Source organism: Giraffa tippelskirchi, chromosome 2, assembly GCF_054371585.1.
Source record: "Giraffa tippelskirchi isolate mGirTip1 chromosome 2, T2T-mGirTip1v1.2.pri, whole genome shotgun sequence".
Lineage (NCBI taxonomy): Eukaryota > Metazoa > Chordata > Mammalia > Artiodactyla > Giraffidae > Giraffa > Giraffa tippelskirchi.
Genome location: NC_137276.1, coordinates 72,299,300 through 72,311,364, shown reverse-complemented (window position 1 = coordinate 72,311,364; position 12,065 = coordinate 72,299,300). Strand labels below are relative to the sequence as shown.

The 12,065-nt window shown below is 36.6% G+C and overlaps 1 protein-coding gene across 3 annotated transcripts in view; it reads left to right on the top strand.

Moving 5' to 3' along the window:
• Positions 1–4,913, top strand: part of REEP3 (receptor accessory protein 3) — a 101,867-nt gene extending 96,954 nt beyond the window's left edge. For all 3 annotated transcript variants that reach the window (XM_081568986.1, XM_081568985.1, XM_081568988.1), the window contains exons 7-8: positions 626–771; positions 1,474–4,913. In XM_081568986.1, coding sequence (XP_081425112.1) covers positions 626–771; positions 1,474–1,530 — 203 coding nt within the window. In that variant the 3' untranslated portion in view covers positions 1,531–4,913. The remainder of the gene's footprint in view (positions 1–625; positions 772–1,473) is intronic.
• Positions 4,914–12,065: the final 7,152 nt, after the last annotated feature.

The following is a 12,065-nucleotide window of genomic DNA, read 5'->3' as shown; positions in this document are numbered from 1 at the left end:
TTCTTTGAACTAACATCACTCATCATAGCCTGTGGTGTTTCTAATTACTGTAGCCTGTCTGGCTGGATTTTATCTTAGCAGCTGCAACAGTGTTGGTTTAACTTCTGTATCACCTGCCCCCAGTGAGTTTATCTTGCCCAAAGTTCTATTCCCTTTGGGTCTTATATGACTCCTTAAGTGCACTCTACTGTGTCTGGTCTTGACAAAAGGACCCTAAGTTCCTAATTAAAGTCAAAGGTACAAATGACAGACCAAAACACATTATTGCGTAGGTAGTTTAGAATTCACAAAAAGGAGAAAGGGCAGGAAGAGACTTTTCGCTATGTATCTATTTATATTCTTTGATTTTTGAGCAAGATAACTGTTAACCTACTCAAAAAATATTTTTAAGTATTCTGAAAAATGCATAGTAAGAATAGGAATTGCCAGAGGAAACTTCCTGGAAGAAATGAGCCTCATCTAGACTAGTGCAAGGGGTGAAGGGCAGGAAACTCATTCCAAATGAAAAAAAGGAAAGGAGTAAGCAAACGCAGACAGTGCAGAGAACTGTGGACAGACGGGGTGAAGAGGCGGTGCTGACTGGTATCCTTTTACCAAAACATGCTGCTTTTCACAACTCATCTAGGTTACGGAATTTCACTGAGAGACGGAGATGAGAAAACAGACGAAGAAGCCGAGGGGCCATACTCAGATGACGAGATGGTAACACACAAAGGGCTGCGAAGGTCACAAAGCATGAAATCTGTGAAAACTGTGAAAGGCCGAAAAGAGGTGAGTCAAGTGTAGAGCTGTTTTCCTAATGATTAGTATTAAGAGATTTCCCTGCTACATGCTCATTTAGGATATTAATGATCCCTAAATGAAGGATTGGAATGATACAGCACGGGTTATATTTGAAATTATTTATTCCAGCTAGATGGATTAAGATCTCTGCCAATTTAGAAAATGATAATAAATTCCTAGTCTTCCACTATAAATGGAAAATAGTATTCTCATGTAGCAAAATCAGACAATTGATGGGAGTACCCAGTACCAGCCCTCACATATATATAAAGAAGGCAACTAACAGTATCAAGTACATAGTTTTGTTTTAAACCGACTCTATATAGGGTTTAAATAGTAAAAGTTTATTAGCAATAATATATTGTCTTTGTGCCCAGAAAGCAGTGGAGGATTTCAGTAAAGGCCTCAGATCATTGTGGGCAGTGTTCATGGACATGTACCAAACAAAAGTGTAAATAATAACAGTTTATGTTTTTATTTATCACTAGTGATAATAATCTGTGCATATATGTAACACAATACCAACTACATTTTGAAATATATAGATAGTGCTGTCTTTTGAGTACACATTTAGAGGACAGTTGATTCTTTACGTCAGAAAAGTTTAAAAATTATTACTATGATGATGATTATGAAGTCCTATCTAATTTCAAAATCTGATTCATAATGATAACACATTTCTCTCTTCAGGTGCGGTATGGGTCACTAAAATACAAAGTAAAGAAGAGACCACAAGTGTATTTTTAGCCATGTACACATCAAGTATCACAAGACAAATTATGCTAATACATCAACTTGTTTTTCTAACATCATATATTCAGGATTTATCCATTAAAACCGTTCTTTAAATTGTGGTGGTAATAGGGTTTACTTTTGTCAATTTAAATAGTTTTTCTTTAACAACTACTTCCAAATCTTGACTACTAAAGGTAGTTATGCAAAAATAGATAGATATATCAGAAATAAAAGAAAATTGTGTTATCTGTTGTCAGATTCTTCAAAACATTAAGTGCCTGGGATATAAGGTGAAACAGAGATTCACAGTATACTTGAAAGATGGTTCAAGCGACATCAGCCTTTGTGATCTTGTATTGTGTTAACCTCCATTTCTGTTGTAACTGTCACATGAGGATAGTATTTAATAGGCCTCTGATCGAACAGTGATAGAACAAGGGTATAATATAAGATAAAATATGTTTTCTATACTCTTCAAATTTTTACTTTGTTAATACTTTCTAGTTTTTCCACCATCAACTGAAAGTTTTCAAGAAACTATTTGAAAACCAGGTATCTACATAGCACTTTCATTCCTGACTAGTTTTGCACACTTGAAAATTGTTTACTTATTTTACAACTATACATTTAAGTTTTATTAACACTGTCTTGACTGTTATTTGTCATATTCTGACTTGTCAAATTTATGCCTTGAATTATATCATCTCTTTTCCTGTGGGTTTCATTAGTTATATTCATTTAATTTTAATGATAAAAAATAGAGCTCATTGTTCATTTTCAACTATTTCCTCATATCTTTCATACAGATAAGTTCTTTAAAATTTACCAGCTTCCCATATTTAGTTCTACATTGTAGCTGAACTTAGCATTTTTTTGTTAACAGTGGTTTCATTTTCAGCTTTTAAAAATGGTAACTTTTGTGAAATGGAATCAGAGACCAGTATAGCAGGTAGAATCTTCTAATTCATGAAATTAACCAACAGCCAATCTATTCACAAGCTTGGCACTGACACGGGCTGCTGATTTATAAATCTGGCATTGACTCTACCCATTTGAATCATTTCATTTCTGGCTGAGATAATTTCCTGAAGATCCATGCCAATGCAAAATACAAATGTTGTTGATCTTACATATTACAAGTTATTAGAATAGATTTTAGAAAAATACCATGTTTTTAATCCAAGAGATTTTGAGTTACCAAATTTTGAAGCTTTTTAGGTGGCATAGATAACTATGCATTATGAACCCCAAGGCAGTATATTTCTGATGATGGTTTTAGTAACCAGTAATCAAAATTGTATCATTATAAAAATCTGTATGATTATAGTCTTTCATATAATTTACTTTATTATTCTGTTTACCCAAAAGAGAAAAAACAATGAGAGAGATTTGTGAAATCTTTGACCTTTCTGCCTTTCAAGAAATGAAGCCAGCTGGGAGAGTATATTCAGGACCTACTCTTGAGTGTTGGTAAAGAACAGAATGTTTACTCAGGAGTACCTTACTATAATTCATACATTTCTCTTCACGCAAGTCTTAAAATGTCTTCCAGATTATCTCATGTCTTCCAGATTATCTCACATTCTCAGTAAGTAATACCATGTAAAACTTCATTAAATTTATTTTCCCCCAAAGTTTAATTCTATGAGTACCTTGACTAACTCAAAATTCCTATGACTTCTGGTTATAAACTCTGGAAGAGAGTTTAACGTAGATTGCCTAAGAACACTTGACTTCCCAATGTAAATGCTACATGTGCCATGCTTACCTTTCCTACACAAGGGCAGTGTCATCTCAAATTGCCTAACAAGGTTATGTAAGTGACTTTGTATCAAAAACATTACTTTTGGGGGCTGATTTGCACCACTTTATTTAAGTCTAATTTCAGTATTAAGCCTATGCTTTAATCACAGTAAATTTACAAATACTGTCCTAAATTGGAGGAATTATTTATCCCTCTGTACTTCTAGAGTCAAAACGTTTAACCAAGAGCAACACTAGTTTCAAAGAGACAATGCAAATCCTTCTATTTAGTCATATCTCAAGGCTTCCTGTGATATATTTGTTATAACCTTATATATAGTCAATGTCATTTTACTGTTCTATCATTTCCTGTCTGTCCTTTCATTTCTTACATTTTGCTTCTTTTCTCTCCCGTGTGTTTTAGCATGCTTTCATTTGAATTTTGTATAATAAACTTGTACGTTTTTGTTTCTTTGAAGGTGGAACAGGTCATTTTTTTTGTTTCTCTGCTTTTAAGTCTAATGCTTATAAAAGAGGTGTGTTTATCCCTAGACCACAGTGCCTTGCATCCCACCACCACCATTTGGTGAATGGGCATTAGATGCTGCACAAGCCTTTAGGGCACTATTTTGGTAGCTATTAAAGTTTATCCAGAAACCGTACCTGATGTCTCAGTTTATTGTCATTCAACTTGTTCATAAATATTAACTATTTCCAGGGTTTGTTTAGAAGGAAGAATTGATCTGTTCTTTAGTTTACTGTATTTTTTTTCTGGTGTAAAAATAAGCCAGAAATAAGCCTTATTGCTAAGTAATTATTTAAACCCATATAATCCCTGCATAAGATTCCCTCCACACACTTCACTATATGTATGTGGATTTGGATAGAGAATGATGTTGCCAGCATTACCAGTTTTAAATACTTGACTATACAGATTGATGGAATAAAATTGTTAAAGTATTTTCAGGGAACTTAATCCATATGTCACCACCAAAGATTTCTACAGTGTTATAAGGTATGTAAATATTCCAAATTTCTGTAAACATTGGTTAGATAAGAGTTTTTCTTTCTTTTTTTTTCTTTTGGAATAACACAGTTTGTACTCTGGAATGTTTGAACTTTTGTGTTATTAAAAATAATACAACACTATCTTAAATATTAGTAATTTGTATTTTTAATTGGAATGGGCTAAATTTTTATTTTTATTTTCTTTTATCAGTAAAAATAAGAAGTTAATATGTACTGAAAAGCAATTTCCTATGTTTTCTTCTGTGTAAGTTGATTCATTTACAAAGCAATTTGGTAAATTTTGAAAAGGTTATTGTGGTATGTAGTGTATGTTTCTTAGTAAACATCACTTAATAAAGCTTTCTGAAAGGAAAGTACAACTTTTACTCTCTTAATGTTTTTAAGATTTAATCTTCTAGTAGTTTCCTACAAATTTAATGTATATTAACCCTTAAAACATTGACCATGAATTAACATTTTCTCTTATAACACCTTTTAAATCTATGTACTTTAGTAGTTAAGAGAAAGCAGTTTTGCAAGTTTTAATCTCTTTGTAAAAGCTATCTTTAGGCCCAGTATGAGGATAATTTTACACATGTGTTTTTTGAAAACTTTAATATAAAATAAACTCATTTTACTAGTGATAACTTGTATTTTTTTTCTGTGTCAGAGTGTATATGTTAGGTTCCATGAAATAATATTATTTATTACTGTGTCTTGATTAAATAATAGACAATATATGCACACACTTAAGATTACAAATCATAGAGCAAATGATACAAATCATATACATTCTTTGAAATATTGCCATTTGCAACAATATGGATGGATCTAGAGAATATCACACTAGGTCAGGGAAAGCTGAATATTGTATGATATCGCTCACAGGCGGAATACAAAAAATAATACAAATAAGTCTATATTCAAAACAGAAACAGACTCACAGACATAGAAAACAAATTTATGGTTCCCAAAGGGGAAGGGGGGGACATAAATTAGGAATATGGGATTAACAGATACAAACTACTATGCATAAAATAGATAAGCAAAAGAACTTACTGTATGGTACAGGGAGCTATATTCAATATCTTGTAATAACTTACAGTAGAAAATAATCTAAAACTATATATGTGTGTCTAACTGAAAAAAAATCATACATTCTGGAATGTTCATCCATAGAATTACAAAAGAAATAGCTAAAATTTGGATGTTAGAAAAAGAAGATGGGAAAAAACAACTAGTACAGAAACCCTAGTCATCGATTTATATTGTTAGCTGTCTCAGACACAAAATATAGCACAAAATTCAATTTTATGTATCCTGGAAGTGTTCTAGGGTTCCATCTGTTTTAAAATCAGATGTCTGTCTGCCTCACATTTAAGCTTTAGAGAGAAAGCCTGTGTTTAAAAAAGTTTCTTTGTGTTACTTCATTATGATATATGATGTGTTAAAGTATTCCCAAATGGCGTTATATTTTCATTTTTATTAGAATATATCTCCTTGTGATGATCCAAAGAAGTCAGAAATTTAAATAAAAATTTAAAGAACACAATGACTGTATAAATTGCAGCATTTTTGTCAGTGTTTTATTCTCCTTTTTAGTAGTTCAGAGTTCTTGAGAAAGAGATTCATGGAACAAAAATCATGTCAGACTGATTCATTGTTCTCTGAAAAACATCCTGACCTTTTACCTACCCATCAATATTTTATCCTTGAAACACTCTCCTTATGGTCTGTTTTTGGTAGCGTTTTTTAAATTGCTTTTTAAAAGATGATGCTTTGAATTGAAATTTTAAAGCACAAGATTGATAACTGTCCATAAGTGTAGGATAGATACTGTGTTCAAAAAAGCAGGAAAATTATCCTATTTACTCTTACTTTACCTGGCAATCCCAGTTAAGGACAAGGGGAAAGAATAAAAATATATATATATATGGTATTTTGGCACTATGTGCAAATCAAATTAGCATAATTTTTTTCATTCATAAATATTCCTTGAATGTCTGTTGTGAATGGTAGCTCCGTTATGTTTCTGCACAATGCCTATATCCAAGTAATGGATAGCATAACAGTTAATTTAAGGACAATTATTCTTGCTTTAAAAATAACAAATTCACTCTTACCAAATGTTTGGATTGAGTATTATTTATGCTTTAATTTATCTTAGGCTATTGAGTACTTTGGTTTCTCTCAAAGCGGGTTTTGGTGTTTGGTGTTTGTTTTTTAAATTCTTGGTTCTCTTCTTTCCCTTTACTCTTACATCTGATACATTAGTAAGTTATTTTGACTCTCTCCAAAATATATATTGAATGTGACCGTTAAACTCACCTCCCCTTCATTTTCCCTGGTTTAAGTCATCATCATCTCTCACCTGGAGTACTCAGGGCATAATTTTATTTAAGGCAGCATTTCTTGAAACTTTACTACATTTTTTGTAGCCTTGCAAATTTTTCAGGGTGACTTTTAACCTTGAGTTCATAGAACAGTCACAGTTTCTTATCTTTTCAACTGTATCTTTGAGAATTATAGAGAAGTTTGTGAAGAGAGAAGGAGGGTAAAGAGCAGGAACAGATAGTTTTGCACATCAGCCTTGGAAAAGAAGCTTTTCCCTTCTAAGCATTGTTTAATGCTGAAATTTAGAAAAGATGAGTGAGAAGAGTCGATGAAGTCAGGTTCGAGTATCTGACTGATTTATAATGCGTTTGACCGTGCTATCTCAATGTATTGTGAAAGAGTTTGGAATAAATGTGGAGATTTTTTCTTCCTCAGAATGTTCGACTTAACTTGTTACTTTAAATTTGAGTGCTGTAATAGATCCTGGTGGTGCCAGGAGTCAACAGTTGGTATCTGTTGATCAGAGTTCTCCAGAGAAATGAAACCGGTAGTGAACTGGAGCAGGAGCCTATGGTCCTTGCACCCCCACCACATCCTCTGCTGGCCTTTTGTCTGTGGAAAACTTGAGTCAAAGAATAAGTTTAATCACAGAAGTGAGAAATGTGGAAACAAAGGGAAACAGTCAAAGGAGACTAAATAGTAAGAATGTAGTCACTAAGCATGGCCAAGGACCTTTAGTTCTTTCTCGAGGGCTATAGATAATATTCTGAGCCACATCCTGTGAGCTAGCTTAGAGACACTGAAACCCCAGGTGGAGAAGTTAACTACATGATGACTAGATTGTACCCAGGACACGAGCTGCCACAATTCCAAGAACTGGCCACAATGAAATGGGAACAAACAGACCCTGGAACTGAAGATTAACTACCTAAAACAACTAAGATGATGCTGGTCAGACCAATGATGACCAATCTGAAGATGACTGTTAGAGAAGACTGTGCTGTTTCTGCATGTAGCTCTCCCCATCCACCCACCACCATCACCCCACTACCACCCCCCTCTATAAAAGCTGTCATCCCCTGCTTGTCAGGGAGGGGTTGGGGGCAAAAGTGGGCTTCTGGACAGATGTCCACCACCCACCCAGTTGCCCACATCTGAAATAAAGCGAACTTTCCTTTCCACCAGCCTGGCCTGTTTCCTGGCTTTCAGGCAGCAAGCAACCAGACCCCACAAACTCTTTCAGTAACAGTAATATATGTGTGCATATCTATATGTATTGGGCTGGCCAAAAAGTTCCTTTGGGTTTTCCTGTAAGATCTTGGGGAAAAACCCAAATTAATTTTTTGGCCAACCAAAAAAAAAAAAAAACATATATATATATATAGAGAGAGATTTTAAGGGATTGGCTGATGTAATTGTGGAGGCTAGCAAGTTCAAAATCTGCAGGGCAGGATGGCTGACTAGAAACCAAGGAAAGAGTTGATGTTGCAGCTCCAGTCCAAAGGCATTCTGCAGGTAGAATTCTCTCTGAAGGCCTTCCACTAGCTGGATGAGGGCCACCCATACTATGAAGGATAATATGCTTTACTTGAGGTCTACTGATTTAAGTGTTAATCTCATCTAAAAAATATCTTCACAGTAACATCTGGACCAATGCTTGAGCAAATGTCAGAGTACAGTGATGTATCCATTGACACATAAAATTAACCATCATAGTATCCTTAAAATTAAGTTCCAAAGGAAACTCTGCTTACCCTAAAATATAAAGTTGTTTGTCCGATTCAACATGTAAAACTCCCGAATCTTGCATTTTGTTAGTTTATCTTACAAAGAAAGGGAATGTTGCAGCACATGCTTTATTTGAAAGAGGGGAATTATGCCTCATGAGGCTTGTGACGCGCTGTGTGTCAGACTGTGATAAATAAGATTATAATCATTTGTTTCCACACTTTGGGAAGTATGTCTGTTTTACCGATAGGGAAACCAAGACTCAACTGTGATCAAACCCAAGCACAATAATTGTAGCTTCAGATTCTTGTGTTGTTAATTCCATTACACTTGGTTATCCTGGCTATCACAGAATACTTAAACAGCTAAGGTAGAAATAGTTCTTACCATTTCTGCATTATATAAAAATTTCAGATTATCAGAAGATTAAAATGAATTGTCGAGATTCTTGTGTTGTTAATTCCATTACACTTGGTTATCTTAAACAGCTAAGGTAGAAATAGTTCTTACCATTTCTGCATTATATAAAAATTTCAGATTATCAGAAGATTAAAATGAATTGTCAGATTCTTGTGTTGTTAATTCCATTACACTTGGTTATCCTGGCTATCACAGAATACTTAAACAGCTAAGGTAGAAATAGTTCTTACCATTTCTGCATTATATAAAAATTTCAGATTATCAGAAGATTAAAATGAATTGTCGAGACAGAATAAGAGACACAGATGCATAGAACAATTTTATGGACTCTGAGGGAGAAGGTGAGGGTGGGACGTTCTGGGAGAATAGCATTGAAACATGTATATTATCATATGTGAAACAGAACACCATTCCATGTTCGATGCATGAGACAAGGGCTCAGGGCCGGGGCAATGGGATGACCCAGAGGGATGGGATGGGGAGGGAGGTGGGTGGGGGGTCCAGGAAGGGGAACACATGTAAACCCATGGCTGATTCATGTCAATGTATGGCAAAAACTATTACAATATTGTAAAGTAATTAGCCCCCAACTAAAATAAATAAATTTATAAAAAAAATAAATAAAGGAGTCAATGACATCTCATGTGTAAAAAAAAAAATGAATTGAAGTTTTTGAGTAACATGTAGTTAATAGTAGATTTGGCTCTTAGGGTAACTTCGGCAAGGAGAGAAAGGATGCTTTTTGAATTGAATAGGAAAAAGACCACATTTACTATCAATTATTGGCTGAGACAAACAGGAAGAGATCTGAAGAGAGGATGTCACTCAGCTGGGAGGAGTATCCACTCAGGAAGTGCTTTCCTTCCTCACCTTCCCACCAGCATTTGCTCCACCACTTTCTCTCTTCAAACCACACCTTGTAAAGCCTTTTTTTGTGCTCTTGTTCACCACAAGAATTTTCGTGTTGTTCCATACTAGGTTTCAACTAATAAAACAGAAGAGGGCCAAATGACTTTTTACACAAGAGATGAACTTCAGTCTTTTCAGTAGAAAGCAAGTACAGTGGGATTTATTACAGGCAACAGTTTCCCCATATTCTAGGAAAGTTCTAGGAACTGTATTATTTTTAGCTTACAACACGCTGTATAAAATTAAAGCTTGCAGGGGGCTCCCAGGGAGGGAAATTAGACAAAGAAAGGAAGATTCGGGGAACTCTTATTTTGCTATATTCTGAGAAGGGGGTCTAGAAGAGTCGGACACGACTGAGCGACTGAACTGCACTGAGAAGATAACCCATTTAAAAAGCCAAAGTTTTTAAAGTGTAATTTAACATTAAGCAACGTACAGAAGAGGCTGTGGTTGTTTACCTTAGAATAACAAATCCTAAAATTACAAAAGACTGTTGAAGAGGGGGGAACCTTAATTTTGTAAACTTCTTAGAAAAAAAGGGGGGTTCCGAAAAGCAAGGATACATAATTGTCTTTAAAAGGATATATATCTTCCCAAATGCAAAGTAAAGTTATATGAGATCTGGTTGATATTTGACCTGACAGTCTCAAAGCACATTAGTCTGTAGCAAGTAATAATTGCTTCCTCATTTAGATTAGACAATGAGTTCTCTCTGCAAGCTGCTCTCCTCTAAATAGATTGTCGAGAGTAATTGAAACAAGTTATACTGGGAAGTGGAGTGACCGATTCCTCCAAGTGTGAGAGCAGAGCTATGGTAACCTCTTAAGCCTGGCCTTCATCCTGTTCCTATTTAGGGAATCCGCAGGGCAGCCCGCGAGAGAGTGCAGTCTGCAGTTCGCCAGCTTTATTGTTTCGACTTGAAGGGAAGGTCATATGCCCTCTTTGACAGAGAGGTTTATGGTCTCTCTCTAATTAGCAGCACCCTCCACCAGACAGACTGTTGGCCACATTCCAAGAGCGGGTTTTGGTAGCAGCCACTGATGAAGGAGAAAACAAGGTTATTTACCCTGTGACTATAATTCTTGGCACAAGTCCTCTCTTTAAACTCAGACACGTTTTCCTTTTGTTCCAACTTGCCTTTGGAATTCTGAGTAGGACGTGAAGGGAGGAAAATGCGACTCTATATCAATATTTAGTAGTGTAAGCAACCCGTATGTTGGCCTCGAATACTGTTTTCTTTTTACTATTCTAGGGCTGCACGGTTCAGCAACATCAATTACCCCCCCCCCCCAGAAAGGCGACATATTCGGAGCGTTGCTAGTAAACGTAAATGCTTGAGCATATGCCCACACACAACCTCAGAAAAGGAAGTTTAATTTGCAACATCTATAAAATAACGACAGTTTTACATTAGGACACTTAGAAATCCCAGAGGTAAAATGTGATTAGGTTTAGCTCTCACTGCAGTGTTAAAAAAAAAAAGAGTCCCGGGATTATATCTGGCTTGTTCTGTTCTGCCGGTTCCGACGGGACGGTGGGTTAAACTGATAGAAATGCTTTTTGGTTGATTTAAACCAGATGCTCCGACTATTTTTGTCCGGTTTGCAGGCGTTGCAGCACTGCAGAAAGCAACACTGCCCCCCTCGGCCGTCCGCCAACTGAGGGCGCAGGAACCTAGTCTCCACCAGCTTTACCCGCGGCCATAAAAACTTTGCAAGTCCCCCTTATTATTCCAGGCACATTCCAAGGGAGTTGAGTCACAGGGTTCACTTGGCTTTTCTCCTGCTCTGAACTGCTTGTACCAGGTGGAATACGACATCCAACTTCGGAAATGGAATCCATAACCGGTCAAAGAGTGCTTTAGGGCAAACCCCAAATGCAAGCCTACTGTAACTTCTTCCGCACCTGGGGTTCGCTGGCTGTGCACCTGGCGTCCCATAGTCAGACCAGGATCGCATGGTTAATACATCAGGGTTTTTCTCTGGGGAATCCCATGCTGCTGCTGCTGCTAAGTCGCTTCAGTCGTGTCCGACTCTGTGCGACCCCATAGACGGCAGCCCACCAGGCTCCTCTGTCCCTGGGATTCTCCAGGCAAGAATACTGGAGTGGATTGCCATTTCCTTCTCCAATGCATGCATGCATGCTAAGTCGCTTCAGTCGTATCCGACTCTGTGCGACCCTATAGACGGCAGCCCACCAGGCTCCTCTGTCCACGGGAGGCATCCCATAGAGCTGCTCTGTTTTCCCTGCCGGTTTGAGAAGCTCCGAAGGCTGCACGGCCGAGGTGCAGGGGCTGGGTTGGAAACTTCCTTTTGGCAGTGCTTTCGGGAGAGTTTGGAGGCCTAGGCGGGGAGCCCCGGGGGCTGAGGTTCCGCTGGCTTTTAAGTCAGCTCCGAGGGAAAACT